Genomic DNA, 20220 nt, shown 5'->3' with positions numbered 1-20220 from the left:
CACATGGGATAGTAGGGATTGGATTTACCCTCCTGCACCCTCCAACCAAAAAACAAACACACAAAGTATGTCAAACAACAGTTTTTGAGACACTGGGCATCTGGCAATGAAGGACAGTAATGCCCGAGAGACAGGAACAAATGGCCCAGCTCACTGCCCTGAGAGCTCGGAGCAGGAATGGGGAGCTTGAATGGAGCCCAGTGGACTCTGGGAGTTTCAGAAACAGCTGAGTGACCAGGATGAACGAAGTGCCTAGAGGTGGGGTGGTTGGCTAGAGTGTCAGAGAGCAGAAACCCCTGGAGATCTATGGAAGGTCCTCTCCAGTATGCAGCTGGGATGGATCAACAGTGCATGGGAGGAAACTACCCAAGGAGGGAAAAGGTAATGAAGTCCCCACCAGGGCTGAGAACAGCGAAGGTGAGGACGTGAAGACAATTACCATAACTGTATTCCATACGTCCAAAAGGCGATGTAGAAGCATGGGGTCCAACTGAACTTCTAGAGATGAAAACATCTGAAATTAAACAACAGCAACACTGGATGGAATTAGTAGCAGATTAGGCGTTTCAGAATAAAATATTAGGAAACTTGAAGACATAGCAGTAGAAACTATCCAAAATGAAAGGCAGAGAAAAAAGAATTTTAAAAATGGAAGAAGCATCAGTAGGCTGTGGGACAGCTGCAAGCGGCCTGATCTGAGTAACTGGAGTCTTCGAAGTAGAGGGGAGAAAGGAGGGACAGAAGGAATATTTGAAGAAATAATGGCTGAAAGTTCCCAAATTTGATGAAAATTATACATTCATAAGTCAAGGAACTCACCAAACCCCACACATAAGAAACACAGGAGACACAAGCTCTATCAAGAAGAATATATAATCTGAATAGCCCTGTGTTTTTTTTTGAAACTGAATTTGTAGTTGAAATCTTTCCACAAAGAAAACTCAAGACCCAGCTGGCTTCATTGGGGAATTGTACCAAATATTTAAGGAAGAAATAATATCAATTCTCTACAAATGCTCCTAGAAAACTGAAGAGGAGGGAATATTTCTCAGCCTTCCATGAGGCTAGTGTTATTCTGATATCAAAATCAAAAACATTTTAAGAAAATAAAATCACACACATTCATCATGAGCGTAGTTGTAAAAGTTCTAAACAAAACTTTAGTGATTGAGTTTAACAATTTATAAAAACCATAAAACATCAAGACCAAGTGAGATTAACCCCAGGAATTCAAGATTGGTTTAACATTCAAAAAATCAATCAATACATGGCATAAGGATACATATAGATCAGCGGAATAGAACTAAGATGAGAAATAAATCCATACAAGCATGGTCAATTCATTTTCAAAAGTGTGCCAAGACAATTCAATGAAAGCAAGCTTTTCAAAACAAAATGATGCTAGGACAACTAGATAGCCACATGCAAAAGAATGAATTTGGAACCCCTACCTCATACCATATACAAAAATTAAAGACTTAAATGTCAGAGCTTAAACTATAAAACTCTTAAAAGAAAATATTGGTGTGGGGGGGTGTATAGGTCAGTGGCAGAGCACATGCTCAGCATGCACAAGGTCCTGAGTTGAATCCCCAGCACCTCCACTAAAAAAAAAGAAAGAAAACATTACTGTAAATTTTTATGACCTTGGATTAGGAAATAATTTCTTAGATATGACACCTAAAGCATAAGCAAATAAATTTTTTTTAAATTGAACTTCATCAAAATTTAAAACTTTTGTGCTTGAAAGTACACTATCAAGAAAGTGAAAAATCAGGCTATAGAATGGGAGAAAACATTTACAAATCACATCTCTGATAAGGGTTTAATGTTTAGAGTATATTTTTAAAAAATCTTACAACTCAACAATAAAAATACAAATAACCCAGTTCAAAAATGAGGAAAGGATCTGAATAGACATTTCTCCAAAGAGGAGTACAAGTAACCAATAAACACATGAAAAGATGATCAACATGATGTCATTAGAGAAATTGAAACTAAAACCACAATTAAAAACCAAATGAAAACTGCACACCTATTAGAATAGTTAAAATGAACAAGTCTGATCATTCCAAGAATTCTTGTTGGCAAGAATATGAGCAACTAGAACTTTCATATAAAGGCACATCTCATTTCATTGCACTTAATTGTGATTCACAGATACTGTTTCAAACTGAAGTTTCGTGGCAGCCCTGCATCCAGCAAGTCTATCAGCGTCATTTTCATCCCGCATTTGCTCACTTCGTGTCTCTGTATCACATTTTGGTAATTCTTACCACAAACCTTTTCACTGTCATTTTATTTATTATGCTGATCTGTCATCAATGATCTTTGATTTTACTACTATGACTTGCTGAGGGCTCAGATGATGGTTAGCATTTTTGAGCAATAAAGTATTTTTTAAATAAGGTATATACATCCTTTTTTTTCCCGACATAATGCTATTGCACACTTAACTGACTACAGTTTAGTGTGAATATAACTTTTATGTGCACTGGGAAACCAAAAAATTTGTATGACTCACTTCATTGTGATAGTTGCTTTATTGCACTGGTTTTGAATTGAGCCCACAATATCTCTGAAGTGTGCAACACACTCGATGAGAATACAAAATGCACCCACTTTGGAAAACAGTTTGGCAGGTTCTTAGAGAGTTAAACATACACCTACCATGTGACTCACCCATTTCTCTTTACCCAAAGGAAACGAAAGCTTCTGTTCTCATGAAGACTTACAAGTTCATTTTCATAACGGCTTTATTTCCAATAGTCACAAACTGGAAACATCTAAATGTCCCATCAAGAGTCTAGCTGAGCTACTTCACGGTATAGCTGTCTCAGCATCCTTTCACTGGGCAAAGAGTCTGCAGGGAACTTCCTGCTGTTCCAGGGGACCTGCCTCTTCTTCCTTCAGGTCCTGGTCTGATCTCTACCTCTTGGACCCCAGCACAGGGTCCTTCCCATAACTCGAAAAGGAAATATTGTACAATTCTTCTTGAAAGAGGCTTCTATTTGCTGTTAAAGGTAGAAGAAAGCTTTCCCCCTACATTCCAGATTTCAGCTTCAGAAGGAGAAATATTTGGGACAGAGGCACCTTCCCAAGCTTCCAGAGTTTTCCCTGTGCAGGTAGCAGCCACCTCTGGTTAATGGTTTCAAGCCAACTCTGCCAACTCCTCTTTCAGTAATTCCCTGAAACTAAGGCACAATTTATTCATTTCACCAGCATCCTGCCTGCATCAGCTTATGAAGAGGTAAAATCAGGTCGCCGTATTGGCTTCTGGAAACTGACGATTTAAGCTTTCCTCCATATTTTACCATCTTCCCCCTAAAAACACCACCAAACAAACAGAAACCCCTATGCTTTTGGAAATTCTATATTATTTCACTGTAGTCAAGTGACAATCATAAGGCAGGCACAATTACACACTGGGTAATAACTTTCAACTTCCACAACAACTTCTCAAGATAAGTATTATCTTCTTGATTTTACTGATGAGGAAATTGAGGTTCTCGAGAGGTTAAGCAGACAAAGTCGCTCAGCTGCTTGAGTGGAGATTTCAGGTCTGTTATCACTAAGTCTAATGACATGTCCACCAAATGACAGACAGCGGCTTGAAAGGGACAGGCGGACCCTCTGCTGACACACAGAAGTGGAGTGCCGTTCACTCACTGCGCGCACCTCTCCTCTGTGAGCGGCTCTCAAGCCCCCCACCACCACCCCGGACACAGTAAGTCACTCTGGTTAGAGTGTGTGTGCGTGTGTGACTCGGAGGGACAATGAGGGAGACTGGTGTAGCAACATCTGTTTTCATTCATTCCGGAAGATTTCTAGCTGCCCGCAGAATCCTGCATTTGCTTGTTCTCTGGATGGATTCTGAAGCCAAGTATAATTCATACCGGGGCGTTAATCCTACAAAGCGTATTTACATGAGTTTCGGGTCCTGTGGACTGGAGGTCAGGGCCAGCTGACCACCAACTCCACACCTGCCTTTATTCTGCTGGGAGCAGAAAGGGGGGTCGACTGGGCTGTCAGTCAGCATTTTTTGGTTGCTGCAAAAGAAACTGAGTTGGGTGAGTTTAAGCAAGAAACGGGGACTTACTGGAAGGAGATCAAGTGAAGGAGCGATGAACACCCAGATTAAAGAAGGTTAAGAACTCGGGAAAGGCCAGCTTCTCAGCAGCCAGAACTTGAGGAATGTGTGTCTCGGAAGCGGCTATGAGTTTACTTGGCTCCAGCCTCTTTCTCTCCCAGGGTGATCTGGCACCAGATCTCACTTCCAAGAAGAGAGAATGTCACTGCCCTACCTTGAGTTTAATTTGGTTGGGAGCAGGACCCCATGACTGCTGACTCATCAGAATCACAGCAGCTGTAGGGATCCAACTAGTCACTCACTGCCGTCGACAATGCCCACACAGAAACACCCTTCTCTCCACTGTCACAGATGAAGAATGCCCCACTTCCCAGGGACTGCCCAGTGTGAACCACACAAGCAATGCCCCACTCCCAGTGGGTAACAATCCAAAGACCCACCCAACTGACCATGCCCAGAAGTGGTGTGATGGGCTGGCCAGTCTCTGAGTCCAAAAGCCTGAGTAATGTTCGCTTCTCATCTAGATACTATCTTAAGAGACTGACACCAGTCAGAATGTCCATAATTAAAAAGTCCACAAATGATAAATGCTGGAGAGAGTGCGGAGACAAGGGAACCCCTCTACACTGTTAGTGGGAATGTAGTTTGGTGCAGCCATTATGGAAAACAGTATGGAGATTCCTCAAAAGACTAAAAACAGACTTACCATATGATCCAGCAATCCCACTCTTGGCATATATCCAGAGGGAACCTTAACTCAAAAAGACACCTGCACCGCAATGTTCATAGCAGCACTATCTACAATAGCCATGACATGGAAACAAACTAAATATCCACCAACAGATGATTGGATAAAGCTATGGTATATTTATACAATGGAATACTACTCAGCCATAAAAAGAATAAAATAATGCCATTTGCAGCAACATGGATGAACCTGGAGAATGTCATTCTAAGTGAAGTAAGCCAGAAAGAGAGCAAAATACCATATGATATCACTCATATGTCAAATTAAAAAAAAAAAAAGACAAACTTATTTACAAAACCAAACCAGACTCACAGACATAGAAAACAAACTTATGGTTACTTGGGGGAAGGCAGTGGGGAGGGATAAATTAGAAGGAGTTCGAGATTTGCAGATACTAACTAATATATATAAAATAAACAGGTTCATACTGTATAGCACAGGGAAATATATTCAATATCTTATAGTAACGTATGGTGAAAAAGAATATGAAGAGGAATATATATGTATGTGCATGTATGACAAGCATTATGCTGTACACCAGAAACTGACACAAGATAGTAAACTGACTATATTTCAATAAAACATATATATATATATATATATATATATATATATATATATACACACACACACACATATGCAAAGGAGTCTGCATATGGATTAAATAATAAATCGGACACCAAAACCCTACATCACTTAAAAAAAGACTGTATATCTATGTTTCAGTCTGAAAGCTGGGCCAGCCTCTGCTGTGGGTGATGGGTAGGAGTTAGGTGCTGGCTCAGGAGTTGCATGGCCAGAGCACTTTGCCTCTTGCTACTTTTGGGGCAAGTCTGAGCAAGTTACCATTACCTTGTAAGTCTATTTCTCTAACTGTAACAAACTCACCTCATTATATGTTAAGAAAAAAAAAAAAGGTTTAGCACAGTGTTTTGGGCGTAGTAATTGCTCAATAAATGTCAGCTGTGTTGTTGATGTTAGTATTTACTCATAACCAAGTATGGCCAGGCCCTGCTTTAACAGCCCAATTAAATTCGATTAGAATTTGCTAAATGTTCCTATGTAAACAAATGATGTTAAAATCTCCCCCACAGCAAGTTTACTTTGGCGTAATGCCACCGGCCTAGCCCTATGGGATGTGATTAGCAAAAAAAATCCGAAGAAACTAGTTCTTCTTTTTGCGGGAGGGATCTGTTGAAGACTCAGCGTGTGATTATCAGCATGGGTCCCAAGGACCCGGGAGGAAATTCCTCTCTGGCCCGAGTCCCAGGAATAGCTGGGCTCCTCTTGGGAAACTGGTTTCTTTCTATCTTTTGGACTCTGCCTCATGGGCAGGATCGCGTTTCCCTGTGCTTTGGCCCAATCAAGAGTCCCTCTCCAGTAAAGAAGCAGGACTCTAGCTGTGTATAACATTGTGGATGCTCACCGTACCCAGGCCTCACCTTTTTTCTTCTACCTTTTTCAAAGCCCAAAGATGTCTTCAGGGACCTTTTCCGTCTTTCTGAGTGAGATGCAGCGCGCCCCGAGGTGTGCCTGGCAGTTGAGCGCTCCCTCTCTGTGTGGAGGGCTTATTGCCGTCTCTGGAGGCTCCTCTCTCCCACTGGCCTTGGGAAAGGATTTCCGCCAGCAGCCCCACTGGGTGGGCGGCCCTGTGCCCGCTGCCCTCTCTGTCCCTGCGGTCCAGGAATCATGGAGCCTGTGCGGTCTGGGAGTGGCCTGGGCCCAGTTGTGAAGGGGACACACTGCTCAGTTCCTCGCGCCAGGCACTCAGGAGCAGCCTCCCCAATCCGCTATGGAAAAGGGACCCAGGAAAAAGGACCTTCTCAATCCCCAGTTGTGGGCTGCCTGCCCTGGGTATTGGGGGACAGGCAGGGCCGGTGGAGAGAGGGTGTGGCTTGGTCTTCCTGCCCACCCCCGAACTTCCATCCCCAAACTTAGCAGCCTGCACAGTCACCAAACCCCCGCTGGCGGAGCATGAACTCACCTGGCCCCCGCCCCCCACCTGGAGTGTGCGGTCCTGGGGGCTGCGTGGGCCAGGAGCAGGGTTCTCACCTCGGACCGCTCAGCCTCCTCTCCCCACGGGCCCTGACCAAGGGCTGCTCTCAGCGTCCAGGGAGGCCCTCTCCAAACCCACAGCGCCCCCAGGGCAGCCTCCGCCCAGCCCCCTCTCGGGCAGAGCCATGCCAGGGAACAGCGTCAGCTGGACTCTGCGGGATGTTTTCAATCACTGATTCCAAAGAGGGGCTTAGCCTCAGGCGGCAGAGAGGCCAAGGGCCTGTTTACGAAAAAAAGCTCATTTTACAGGTCCAGCTTCACAGGCCTCAGTGCAAGTCACTCCCTCTGGTGTCACTGGGCTGACCAGACATATGCGTGGCTGGGCTGGGACTGGAGGTCAGGGTTCAGCCCAGGTCCTCACACCAGCTCCCTGAGCCACCCTGCAGAAGAAACGCCGCCTGTGCTGCTTCCATTTCCTCGGCAGGCATCGCCCAGCACTGGTGGTGTGGGGGCACGAAGTGAGGTCTGTTAAGAGGATGTCAGGTTCTCCAAGGGGGAGGCACAGGGAGGTAGAACCCACAGTATCTTCCAGAATCAGGGGAGGCGCTTCCATACCCAGATTACCTCCCAACAGCCCTCAGCACCCCAGCAACTAGACTTTTATTTTCATTGTGGTAAAATAGACGGAAAAGACAATTTACCTTCGGAACCGTCTTCCAGTGGACAGCTCATTAAACACCTTCACACTGTTGTGCAGCCGTCACCACCATCATCTCCGGAACTTTCTCAACTTCCCAAACTCACACTCTGCAGCTGCCTTTTGAAAGTCTCTCAATCAACTGGTTTGAACTGAAAACCCATGTGATTTCTTGAGGGGAACACAGCTACGTAGGACTCTAGCAGTGGAGACAGGAGACCTTCCCAGGGAATATGGAGGGTCCCCAGGGGTACCGGGGACCCCCAGGCTCACGGGGAGGGGCGGCAGCAAGGACGATCCACTAACACAGCCCTCGGGGGCCAGGCTGGCGGAGGAACATCTGTGGGGGTTTCAGAGGGAACGTTTCCCTGTGTCAGATGGGCCTGATAAACAGCGCCTGCTGGCTCCTGGTCGGCAGGGGGTGTGGGCGGGGTAGGGGGCTGAGGACAGGAGGATGGCTCTGGGAGAGGCGCAGCTTTCCAGACCGCAGAGTGCAGACACAAGTATGTGAAGCATGTGTGACTCGCTTCAGCCGGCGCTGCCCTCGGTGCACCGACCCCCTGGACCGACTTCAGACAAATTACAAGCCTGCCCACAAGCACTTTGGTGGCAATCTTGTTTTTCTTCTTTCAGACAAAAAGCAGATTTTCTGACAGATTAGGGAGCAGGGGGCTGGGGTGAGGGGGAGGTCACCCAGGAGCACCAGCCCATCGGTGAAGCCCTAAATCACCAGTTAATGAGGTGCCGCTCTTCCTCAGCTGGGGAGCAGGACAAGTTCAGGGGAAACCTCTGGAATGCGGGGAAGGGCTGCGAGGCCTGGCTCCTCCCCGGGCTACTGGGGACTGGCCCGATCTCCTCGGCCGTGGGAGGACTTCCTTCCTCGGTGATTCTCCCTTACATCCCCAGGAAAGTGTTATCCTCACCGTACAGCTGGGGAAACCGGGCCTTGGGGCAGTGACTGGTCCAAGGACACATCCTAGTGAGTAACAGCGAGAGGATGAGGGTGGAAACCCAGAGCTGGCCCTTAACCCCGCCCCGCCGCCCCCTTCTGGGTGCCACTGAGTGCACCACTTGCTATGAACGACCGATATTCATACAGTACCTTCTCAGGGTTAGTTTGGCTTTTGCAGCCGTATGCTGTTGCAACAGCAGATACGACTGCACTCATTTCACAGAGCGGGGCAGATGGAGGCCTGGAGAGGCTGTTGGATTCATATTATAGGCTGAAACGTGTCCCTCTCAAATTCCTATGTTGAAATCCTAACCCTCAGAACCTCAGAGTGACTGAAGATATAGGGTCTTTAAAGAGATGATTATGTTAAAATGAGACTGTTACGTTGGACCCTTAATCTGATACGACGGGTGTCCTTATACGAACAGATCAGGACACAGACACACACACAGGAAAGGCCGTGTGAGGACACAGGGAGAAGACGGCCACTTGCAGGCCAGGGAGAGAGGCCTCAGGAGAAACCAGACCTGCCAGCACCTTGACCTTGGACTGCTGGCCTCCAGAACTATGAGAGGAAAAGTGTCGTATCTAAGCCCCATGCTGACTAACGCACTTTGCTCCCAGTTCACACCATAGGCCACTGGAGAAGGCAGGCCCTGCCTCTTCCCATGGTGCTTGCAGACCAGGGTAAGGACGCCTGGCTCCTCTTCCCACGGGTCATGGGGAGTTTGAATGAAGTGATGCAGGGGACAATGCTTTTTTTTTAAATTAAAATTAAATGTTTTTAAATTGAAGTATAGTTGATTTACAATGTTGTGTTATTTTCTGGTGTATACAGTAATTCAGTTATACATATATATATGCTTTCTATATTCTTTTCCATTATAGGTTATTACAAGATATTGAATATAGTTCCCTGTGCTGTACAGTAGGACCTTGTTGTTTATCTATTTTATATATAGTAGTGTGTACCTGCAAATCCAGGACTCCCAAATTATCCCTTCCCACCTCCTTCCCCTCCTTATGTTTGTTTTCTATGTCTGTGAGCCAGTTTCTGTTTTGTAAATGAGTTCATTTGCGTTATTTTTTTAGAGTCCACATGTAAATGATATCATATGATGTTTGTTTTTCTCTGACTTATTTCACTCAGTATGATAATCTGCCACACTGCTGAAAATGGCATTATTTCATTCTTTTTTACGGGTAATATTCCATTGTATAAATATACCACATCTTCTTTATCCATCCCTCTGTGGATGGACATTTAGGTTGCTTGCATGTCTTGGCTGTTGTAAATAGTGCTGCTGTGCAGGGAACAATGCTATTGAGCGTGTGATTGCTATTGAGTGGGTTACCATTACTTTATCTAGTGCACAACACACCTATGTATGCAAATGTGTGTGCAGTACAGTAGAGTGGTTGGGAGCAAAGGTATCAGCCAGACCTGAGTTTGAATCCTGACTGCTGTGTGACCTTAGGTAAGTTGCTTAACCTGTCTGCGTGTAGCTCGCCTTTGTAGTGATGATAATAAGGATATCACAGTCTTAGTGTTATTGTACAAAACAAGTAAAATTATACAGATTCCACTAGTACAGACCTTGGCATCAAGTCAGTGCATAAAATTAAAGCTCAGTGGTATCATCATCCTCATCAACAATGGGAAAGAGGTGTGAGGTCCTGGGGGCCTGGGGCCAGCCGGACCTGCGACCCTCCTCTCCCAGACCTGGTGTGGAGCCTTGAGGGTCAGACAGGGACAGGGTCGTGGGTGCGGACGGGGCCTCCCACACGTGGAGACAGGAGTGGCTGGGCTCACACAGAAAGGGCCACCTCCCTAAACAAACTGGCAGAGAAAGGGAAAACAAGAGCAAGTTTTCCAGCAAATCCTCTTTCCGACTCACACAATGCGAGGGTCCATTTGAATGCAGATTCATTCAGGGCTCAGAGACTTGAACTGGTTTGCTGTTAGTTTTGTGGTGGTTTCTTCAAGTTCCTTATCTGGATGGAGAGCCCTCAGTTACCTGGGGCAAGGGGCTGCCAGTACTCCATCCTCTGGGGGCACACCCTCTGTGGACCCATCTACAGATGGAGGAAGGGCAGCCCCTTCCCTTTCCCCAGGCTGGATGGACAGTCACCCTGTGCTGTAACTTCTCTGCCTAGAGAGGTCCCACTGCAGACTCCCGGGGGCCCCTACCCCCACCTTTGCAACCACTCTCGGTGAGTGTTGTCCTGAGTGGTTCACCTGCTATTGTTTCTCTCTCAGTGGGGAAAGAGGGGTGGGGTGGGGGTGGGAGGTCCCTGGGACCTGGGACAACTGGCATCTCACATTCCACTGAAACAGCCACCCCAGCCTCTTCCACACTCAGGCCTGCAGCAGAATCCAACTCTTGAGATTTTTGTTTTTCTTTTAAGAACTCAATTTTCCTCTCTAAACTTCAGATTCCAATCCTATTTCCACCCAGCCTATCTGCACCTCTCAATCCCAGTGTAAATAGTAATTCCAGCACAGGGAACTATATTCAACATCTTGTAATAACCTTTAATGAAAAAGAATATGAAAACGAATATATGCATGTGTATGCGTGACTGGGACATTGTGCTGTACACCAGAAATTGACACATTGTAACTGACTATACTTCAATCGAAAATATATATATATATATATATATTTTTTATTCCATGTTCAAGTACTTTCTTACAGGGTCCTGAGGCTAGTGGCCAGCTGAAAGGGGGTCCTTCCCAGTGGGACTCCCCTTCACCTACTCAGAAGAGCACAAGCAAGCTGTGAAGGAGGGGGAGGGAGACGTGGCCAGTGAGGAGCGGCCAGGGATGGCAGAATGCAGGGCTTTGGAAAGCTAGATCATGAGCTTGACCCAATGGTCAGAAGTCTTGGGGGGACCTGATCCCAGCCTGCTGTCCCAGCCCAGATCCCTATTCCAGCCAGGGGTCTTGGTCCGGTGAGGTTGGGAGTTGGCATCTTTGGGTTTCCCATCTCCATGACCCCCTGTCCAGATGTCCAGGGCCCTTGTGCTCTGCCCAGAAGCTTGGCCCACAGGAGAGGACATAAGCCAATGTTTCTACTCAAAGGAGCACGTCATTTACATCTGCACAGCCAGTGTCAGTCCAGGCGGCTCTGTGGTTCAGGATTCTGCTGGGGTGCTGTGGGCAGGGAATGGGAGCTATCTGAGCCACTCCCAGGGTCCAGCAGGTTATGTCCTATCTTACTGGGAATGGGAGGCTGGACACTGAATTGTGGGCGGGGAGGTGTGGGGGGCCTCTTCCCAGAAATCCCACCATATCCCAGGCCAGGCTCTTCCCTCCCTCTCCCCAGAGGCTGTGCCCTGTTCCACCAAGCCCACCCCAACAAAGTGGGCCCAGTGTCCTGGGGGAGGCCCAGGCCACGAAGTTCCGTGGATTCACCCTTGGGGTGAAGAGAGCCTGGGCCCTGGGTCTCCCAGCCCTGTGAGCAGTGGGGAGTTGGAGAGATGCTCCAGGCTCTGCCCACTTCATCCTTGAAAGCCCCTCCCACGTCTCCTTCTGCTCCATCCCTGCAGAGCCCACCTGTTCATGCAACAACTCCCCTTCATCTTCCAGGACCCCCCTCAATTTCTCTCTCCTTACAGGATGTAAGGGGTGACTTATTCCTGGGGTCCAGCCCATCCTTTCAGAGGGGCCTCCACTGTAAACCCCCGAGGCCAAGATCACTCAGAGATGCAGACTCAGGAACCCTGGGTCAGTCTTCTGGTGGTGCAGCAGACCAGACCACATGGGCTGGCAGCACCTGTCGCTGATCTGGGAAAGACACCACCCAAAGGGAGCGGCTGCCCCAGCTGCAGAACCCCTGGGTCCCTGCCCCACCCCACCCACCCCCATTACAACCCCAGGCCTTGCCCCTCCCCTCATCGTGTCTCCCTCCCATTGTTCCCTATCTGGCCCCGTTCCAGGTGGAGGAAGCATCCTGGTCCCTTCCTGGTTCCACCGGGAGCTGCTCTGGGACTGGCAGTGGTGACTCCCCCATGTACAGCACGGGCTTTTCACGTGTGCAGTGAAGATTGGACTCCTTGACCTATAGGTCCCTTCCAGCCCTAGTGTTCCTGCTCCACTCGCTCCACCCTTCCCTCCCGTCCTAGGGGTGCTCCTGCCAGCCTCCTGCCCAGGGCCGGGGGCACCCCCACCCAGCTGTCCTTTGATCACACATGAAGGGCAGAGAAATCACACAGGCCGGCTCAGCTCTTGGCTTTTAGGACTTTTATTCCCGATGGTCTGAGTCCTGGGCGGGGCCGGAGGAGACCGACCCTCTCCCGGGGCCCCTCCTGGTCCTGGCAGGACCCCGGCGGCGGGGTGGCTAGAAGAAGTTGGCCACCCTACGGAGGGACTGGACGCGCGCGCTGTGGGCCTCCCAGTCAGAGAAGCTGCGAAAGTCGCCCCGTTCCACCAGGTACATGCGGCCGCGGTAGTTGGGCTCCTCGTACAGGACCCACCTAGGCCAGGAGGGCGGCGGGGGTCAGGGGCCGGGTGCCGAGCAGGCCTGCAGCCGCCACGCCGGGCCACCCCTGCCCCGGCCCAGCCCTTCACGCTGTGGCTCTGGTCTTGTTCTTGGCTTTTCCTCCCCCGCTGCCTGCCCCGCTGCTTCGCTTCGTTGTCCCGTGTCCGGACCAGTGCAGTGTGAGACGTGGCGCACCCAGGGGTGCTCAGGAAAAGCTGATATTTCAAACTGACCAGTCCAGAATGTTCATCACAAGGGCCAGGAGTGACTCCAGGATGCGCATCCACTCTCATTTCCCCATCCCCCACCTCCCACTCCACCCCAACACACACACACACACACACTCACACACTCTCCACTCCTTCCTGCTCCCAGAAAGGACTGTTTGCACAGACAGCACCCAGCACCTGGCAGGGGGCCTGGCACAGAATGGGGACCAATTCCTATTGGTTCGTTCAGTCCACAAACGTGCTCCTGTGTCCACGTGTGTGCTGAGCCCTGCTTTGGGCCCCAGAGATTCCCAAGTCAGGCAGAGCCATGGGTTCCTGCCCTAGCCAGGCGATGAGAGATGGGGAGGCAGCTGCACGGAGGAGCCGGCCTCCAGACTTCAGGGTCCCAGTGGGGCCCCTCCTCCCTCCCATCACAGCTGCATCGGGCTACAGCTTCCACAGCTCCCACCTCCAGCAGACAAGGACACGGACAAGGACTAGTCTCTGAACGCCTGGCTGGGAGGGCTGGGCCTGGGTGAGGGCGGAGGGAACATGGCAGCCCTTCATCAGCCCAGAGACTCAGGACAGCTTCCCCAGGGGCCACTCACCTGCCACCAAGGGCCCTCTCCTCCCCCATCTCAACCCCACATCTGGTAGGCCTGGTCCAGTCTGGTCTCCCCACACCCCCTCACTAGGGCCTCCGAATCTACCCCCCTTCCCCCAGCCCTACCCATGACCTCTCCACATACCCACCCACATGGTGAGGCTGTGGCCTGAGGCACCTCCGAGGGAGTCAGCCAATCCCTCCCTACCTCGAAGAGCTGGGAAATACCCCAGGCAGTGTCGTGGGCTGTCCCTGGAGCATGTGTGGGCGTCCCCAAAAGGAAGAAGAGGAAAGGGCTAGCCAGGCCTCTGCAGGAACTACCACCCCCACCTGCCCGCTTCCTGCTGTGACTGCTGGGAGCAGGCAGGCAGAGGGAGGGAGGAGGGGGCACGCCCACAGCAGAGCAAGGACTGTGCCCTTGGGAAGAGGGTTAGCGAGATGCCGGCTTGTTTCCTCCAGGTGCCCTTCAGGTGTCTGGGGACAGGCCATTCCTGAGCTGACTTGGGGACCCAGAGGAAAATGACTCCTGGCATGTGGGAGGTGGTGGGGAGACCTGCCTTGCACCCCACCCCCAGACACTAGGAAAGGCCTTGAAGGAGGTCAGGTCCAGACCAGGGGACCCAGGGAGGCACCACTGGGCAGCTTTTCCTTGCTAAGGGCTTACATTTTTTTAATAAGTTAAAGTCACAGGAGGCAAAGAATGAGGGCTCCATGGTGAGGGGAGCAGATCCCCAGGCCCCAAAGTGGGGTCCACCACAGGCAGCCTCCCGAGCGCTCCTCACCCTCGGAGCCTTGTCTTCTTTTAGGTAAAGTGAGGGCTGAAGTCCCTACAGTCAAATCCTAGCTCTTACCTTCCCACCTTTTCTTTCTCAACAAGCCCCTGGAGCCCCCGGGTGGGTAGAGGGGGACTGGGCCTCTGGGAAGGACACCTTCTATGCAAAGGTATAACTTTGGCCACACCAGACACAATTTAGCCAGCAATTTTCCAGGACAAATGGTTGTTTTGGAATTCCACCCCTGGATTCCCAGGTGCCATCAACTTAGGGCAAACCTGGGATTTCCCAAAGGCCTCTGGGTCGGGGGCCCGAGGTCTAACAGCCAACATCAGGCTGCTGAGGGGAAGCTGGGGAAGCAGTTCCTCCTCCAGCTCAGCCGTGTCCCCCTTCAGTCCCTCTCATGACCACTTGCTTTCACCCTCGTGACATTCCCCGGTTCCTGCCTCAGTCACAAAGACAGCAAAGGGATCCCTTAGCTGCTGCAGCAGGAGCCAGGCTCCTGGCCACGTTGGGGGTCTTCTCCTGGGGTATGGGGCTGGGGTCTGGGGGGACACCTAGCTCTAGATCAGGGACAGTCTGACTTGAAGCCAAAGGCCTGGCTGCAATCCCAGCAGTGCCACTCACAGTGGGGTGGGGTAACTCTCTGGGCCTCAGCTTGCTTCTCTGTAAAATGGGACACTATTCAGCCGGCTGGGTGGATGGGAGGAGGAGGAGATGGCCAACTTGGGTGTGTTTAGGGGCTGTGAAACTTTGCATGATGGGCGTGCACAATGGGCGTACAGACTACCCTTGGCTGGTGGAAGGAACCACGTGCAGCAATCAACAGAAGCACAGGGTTCTGAGGGCTCTCTTGGACCAGGGCAGACAAGCCCCTCTGGGCCTGGAGGAAGCCCGCTCAGCCACTCCCTGTCCACAAGAAGTGAGCCACTGTGATGCCCATCTCCGCAGGGAGACCGGCATGGGGAGGACTTGTCACTTGGTGGGACAGGTCCAGTTCAGGGTAAATAAGGGGCGAGCAGGTGGGCAGGGCCACCCTTCCCAGAGCAGGCTTCCCCCTACTCAAGAAAACCAAAGTGCAGTCCCTGAGATCAGCCCAGCCAGAGAGAACAGCAGGTTTGCACAGTGCCCTCCGGCCTCGGCCCCTGCCATGGAGGGGCTTCCTGGGCCAGGGAGGCGGCTGAGGGAGGGAAAGGGCCTCCGGGCAGGGGTCAGGCTGCCCACCCGCTGGGGTCTGACCCACCGTGGCAGGCAGGGACCTGTGAGGACACTCGGGCTCTACTTACGCTCCATCCCCGTACACCTTGACGGCGTTGACACAGTTCTTGGTCCAGCCCCGACTCTGCAGGAAGGGACAGTCGTCCTCGAACTCCAGGCACTGGCCCGTGAAGTTGCAGCCCTCGAAGACTTCTAGACGGAAATGCTCCCCATGCTGCGGGCCCCCCAGGAGTGGAGGAAGGGAAGGGAAGAAAGGGAACTGGGCTGTTTCCCCCCATAAACAGAAGCCCATGTGGGCAGGAGCTGGGAGCACCAAGAGTTCCTGGGTCAGGGGAGGGGGTGGTGAGTGCCCCCCCAACACACGCACCTCAGCCCAGAACTTCTGCTCCTTCTTGTACGTGAGATTTGGTTGGATAAGAGAGTCTATTACTTTAAAGATTCAGAGCCCCCAGACCAGTCTAATCTCCTCCTCCTTCAACTAAAGAATCCAAGGTCCAGAGAAGGCCAGACCACCTGGGACAGCGGTGCCCTCCAACTGGTCTGGGGCCCTGGGCTCCCTCGTGGTGTGCAGGCGGGGGGCGGGGGGGGGCTCCTGCCCAGACACGCCAACACATTCCTCTGCCGGTCACCCACCCCTGGGCTGCAGGCCATGGGCAGCCTTTAAATGATAATATTTTACAAACTGTAATAGAACCTTTTATTAAAACACGAAGCCAAAAATTTAAAACAAATAACAGAGATCTCATGCGCTGAAATCCCTGCTGGCTCACTGGGACGAGGACATATATCTCCTAGAAGATTTCCTGTATTTCCAGAAGACAGAGGTGGGCCAGCTCCCAACTGGCTCTGGCGCCGGCAGGGGCTGGGGCTGCGCCACAGCTGGCCCCAAGGATAGCTCTTACGAGAACAGCATTCAAAAGATACCTAGGATAGTTTCCTTACAAATAGCATTATGCAAGCACTGGGCCAGCCACGTTCATTTCTTTTCCCAAATGTCTGTGACCTGGTGGAAATACTCAGAAAGGCTTCTTAAAGGCCACAGAGAGGCCAAAGCCCAGCTGGTTTTGCAACCTCTGTAGAGAAGAGAGGGGCCTCCTCCCCTGGGAGTCCTCAGATGTTCGTCCAGGGGAGGGTCCTCCTGCAGACTCTCTGATGAGAGACTCTAGGACGGTTTCGGGAATCGGCCACTTCCCACCCTACCCTCTGGGGCTCGCAGCGGGTCAGTTAGGATTTGTAACTTGAGAGAACTTGAGGAAGGGGAATGCCCAGTCCTCACATCCCACCCTAGGAGCAACTAGACTCGCACAGTCCTTTGCCATGGCAGGGGTGACACACCTCACATGCTTTCCTACATGCAACTGTGAATTGGTACCACCTGCTGGCTCCTGCCCCCAAATCCCCGCTGGCCAGCCGGTGATACCTAAGCCTCCTCCATCAGCCACTCCACGATCCAGCATCAAAAGGCCCCTGAAAAGTGCTACAAGATGACCTGCCTGGTGGATACACCAGGCCCACATCAGCCTTACTTTAGCTGAATGCTCCCCCATCTGGTTGCAAATTCAAAACTCTAATGTTACCAATAGCATTTGAAGTGGAAAATTCAGCAAGATTTTGGCATCAGAAATTGAAAGTGGTTTCCTGATACAGGCCTGAAAATGCAGGCGTGAAAACTCCCAGGGGCTCTCCAGTTGGGTCCCCAGGCCATCCCTCAGACACAGGAGTAGCTGGGTCTGGGTGGGGACAGCTCTCCATCTTAGAGATCCCACGGTCTCATCCGTTCTTAAAGCTGGGAGGGCCATGCCCCCTGATTACTCAACCCACGTCTGACCGGGCCTAACCAGGCCAGGGTCACTCCGGCAGGAAGCCCCCACCCCAGCCAGCTAGAGCGGCTCGGGCCCACTCACCATGCCCACAGGCCGACAGGAGCCCATGTGGTCGTTGTGACCGTTCCAGCGGTAAAAATCAGGGTAGTCGCCATGCTCCAGGACGAACTGCTGGCCCCGGAAGTCGGGGTGGTCGAAGCAGACCCAGGCTCCACTCTCCACGCGGACAGAGTTCACCCGGTTCATAAAGCCTCGGTCCTGGAAGTTGTCACAGTCCCCGAAGACCTCCAGCTTCCGCCCTGTGAAGTGCTTGCCCTCGTAGAGAGTGATCTAGAAAGACCAGGTTAGAGGGCATGGGGTGAGGCTTCTCTCCTTTCAGTTTTGGAAATGGATGCATGGGGCCCAACACCCTCGACTGAACCCTGACCCTCAGGCCCTGAAGCCTAGACTCGCTGCATACACCGGGTGCTCAACGCTGTCTGTTGCCTGGGTGAAAGAATGCACGGATGGAGGGTCGAGGTCAGGCCCAGCGCCCAGCCCGCCCGCTCCGGGAGCCCACGGTTGAACAGACAGATTGCAGAAGATGCATGGGGACAGGGATTTCCCCTTTGTCCAGGAGCCCATTGAAAACAGGCTCTTTTCAAACTCGCACTGCACTTTTCAAACTTAATTTTTGTTTATCAGTGAAACATAACATCCAAGGAAATGTTTTCAAAAGAAAATGCTTCACCCACAACCCACCATTACAACCCAATATTCAGTTTTCAGAAAGTCAGGTTCCTGGGATGGGGCCCCTTAACTGGAGGGACTGGATCCAACCAAGCCAAGTCGGGGCCTGGTGCAGGATTAATGGCTCAAAAGAGGACTTTTTCAATGTCACCCCGTCCCTTTGTTTACTAGGCCACTCCTTTGGGTGACAGGCATGTGTCAGACCTGGAGCTTTTCTAACCCAGCGGTCAGTTCAGACACCATATTTTGGGGACGGGTACCCAAACTAAATAATATGAACCAGATGGTAACTAGATTTATCATGGTGATCATCTGGTAATGTAGAAAAATATCGAATCACTATGTTATACACCTGAGACTAATACCATCTTGTCAGTCAATTATACTTCGATAAAAACAAATAAAACAAAAACAAAAAAATATGAACCATATGAACCTCCAAACTCAATTTCTGCAGAGGAACCTAGGATTCTAACCATTCAATAACTCTCTGGGTTTCAAGAATTGTGCTCCTAGAAGAGCCCTGGCAAAGTAATGTCCCCTGGGGCCCAGGAACTGTGGTCATTGTGTGTACTGTTCCTGGTGGTAGAACTGCCCTTCTGGCCCCCTGGAGTTAGGTGAGACCAGATGCTTTGGCCAAAGGGATGTGTGCGGACATGGAAGCCTTGCAGATCAGACACTGTTTCTCGGCTCTCCTTCCCCTCTGCTGATATCAAGGTGTCCCTCTGCAGTACAGAAGAGGGTGTATGGGCACAGTGCGGGTGAGCTTTTGGGGTTGTTTGTTACTGAGGCATAACCCAGCCCATGCAGACAGATACAGTAATGCTCTCACCCACTAACCTTGAACATAGCTCCTTGAGACCAAAGTCTGCCTCAGATTAGCTAAGACAAGGAGCTAGAGAAGGGGAGAGGTCCAAACTGGCCACTCTTCCTGCACAAGGCAAGTCTGAGTGAGGGCTCCCTGTCCCCTAGATATTCAGGACACCTAATCACCCACAAAATTCAAAGGTCCCTCAAATCTAAACATTTTGCTGAGAACCAGCCCCAAGTGCCCCTGAGGAGATCCTGAGGAAGCAGCAGCCACGTTAGAACAGCCTCAGGCAAATAAGTGGGACCCACAGCTGCAGGAGAAGTCCAAGGTCCCCCACCCCAACCAAGGTGCCCCTCAGGTCTGACCACCCTCCCTGCTCCTGACTCTAGGGGGTGGGGCTGGGCGTGGGGGTGGGGCCCCAGAGCCAGGGCTGGAGGGACTGGGGCAGAGACCTTCCCACTTCTTCCCACCTCCCACAGCAGGGAGGCCCTCAGCCTTCTGTTTTAAGAAATTTAGCCAACTTTCCTCGGGTTTGGATGCAAAGGGCAACAAGCAACAGTCTGCCACTCCCCCCCGGCCCCGCCCCCCATCCTGAGCCCAAAGAGCAATGGGAGGGGGTGTCGCCGCCTCCCCCCAGGGCCCCGCGGTTACCTTGGGCGGCGGATGGACGGGACAGGAGAGGGCGGAGGGCGGCACTCACCTTCCCCGATCGCTGCGCCATGGTGCACCGCCCTGCCGCCCGCGGGGCCCCAGATATAGCGGGCGGCGCCCTGCTGGCTCAGCGCCGCCCCGACAAAAGATTTGCTTGGCCGGCGCGTTCGTGCTGTCGGGCGCGCTAAGCCCGGAGGGGCCGTCCCGCCGGTGCGACCCAACCCACCCCCGCCAGGGGTCTCTCCGGGACTCACGGGGGTCACTGTGCCCCGCGAGCCCAGGCAGCCCCCTAGGGGTCCTCTCTCTCTGATCCCAGCCCGACTGCTGTCCCTGCTGAGTCAGGACCGCCCGCGGGGTCTGCGAGCTCCCCTGGCCCTCCCTCCTCAGCACAGAGCCTTCCCCGACCTCCCGCCACCCCTTTTCTCACCTCCTAATC

The 20220-nt window shown here is 51.4% G+C and overlaps 1 protein-coding gene across 1 annotated transcript; it reads right to left on the bottom strand.

The window, feature by feature from the left end:
• Positions 1 to 12706: 12706 nt before the first annotated feature.
• Positions 12707 to 19947, bottom strand: CRYGN (crystallin gamma N). Its single transcript, XM_006211291.4, has 4 exons — positions 19834 to 19947; positions 17675 to 17923; positions 15839 to 15984; positions 12707 to 12961 (listed from the first exon to the last, which is right to left on the bottom strand). The coding sequence occupies exons 1-4, from the start codon at positions 19852 to 19854 to the stop codon at positions 12826 to 12828; spliced, it is 552 nt and encodes a 183-aa protein (XP_006211353.1). The 5' UTR covers positions 19855 to 19947; the 3' UTR covers positions 12707 to 12825.
• Between the last annotated feature and the right edge of the window lie 273 nt (positions 19948 to 20220).

Source organism: Vicugna pacos, chromosome 7 (genome assembly GCF_048564905.1).
Source record: "Vicugna pacos chromosome 7, VicPac4, whole genome shotgun sequence".
NCBI lineage: Eukaryota > Metazoa > Chordata > Mammalia > Artiodactyla > Camelidae > Vicugna > Vicugna pacos.
This window is presented reverse-complemented; position numbering and strand designations above follow the sequence as displayed.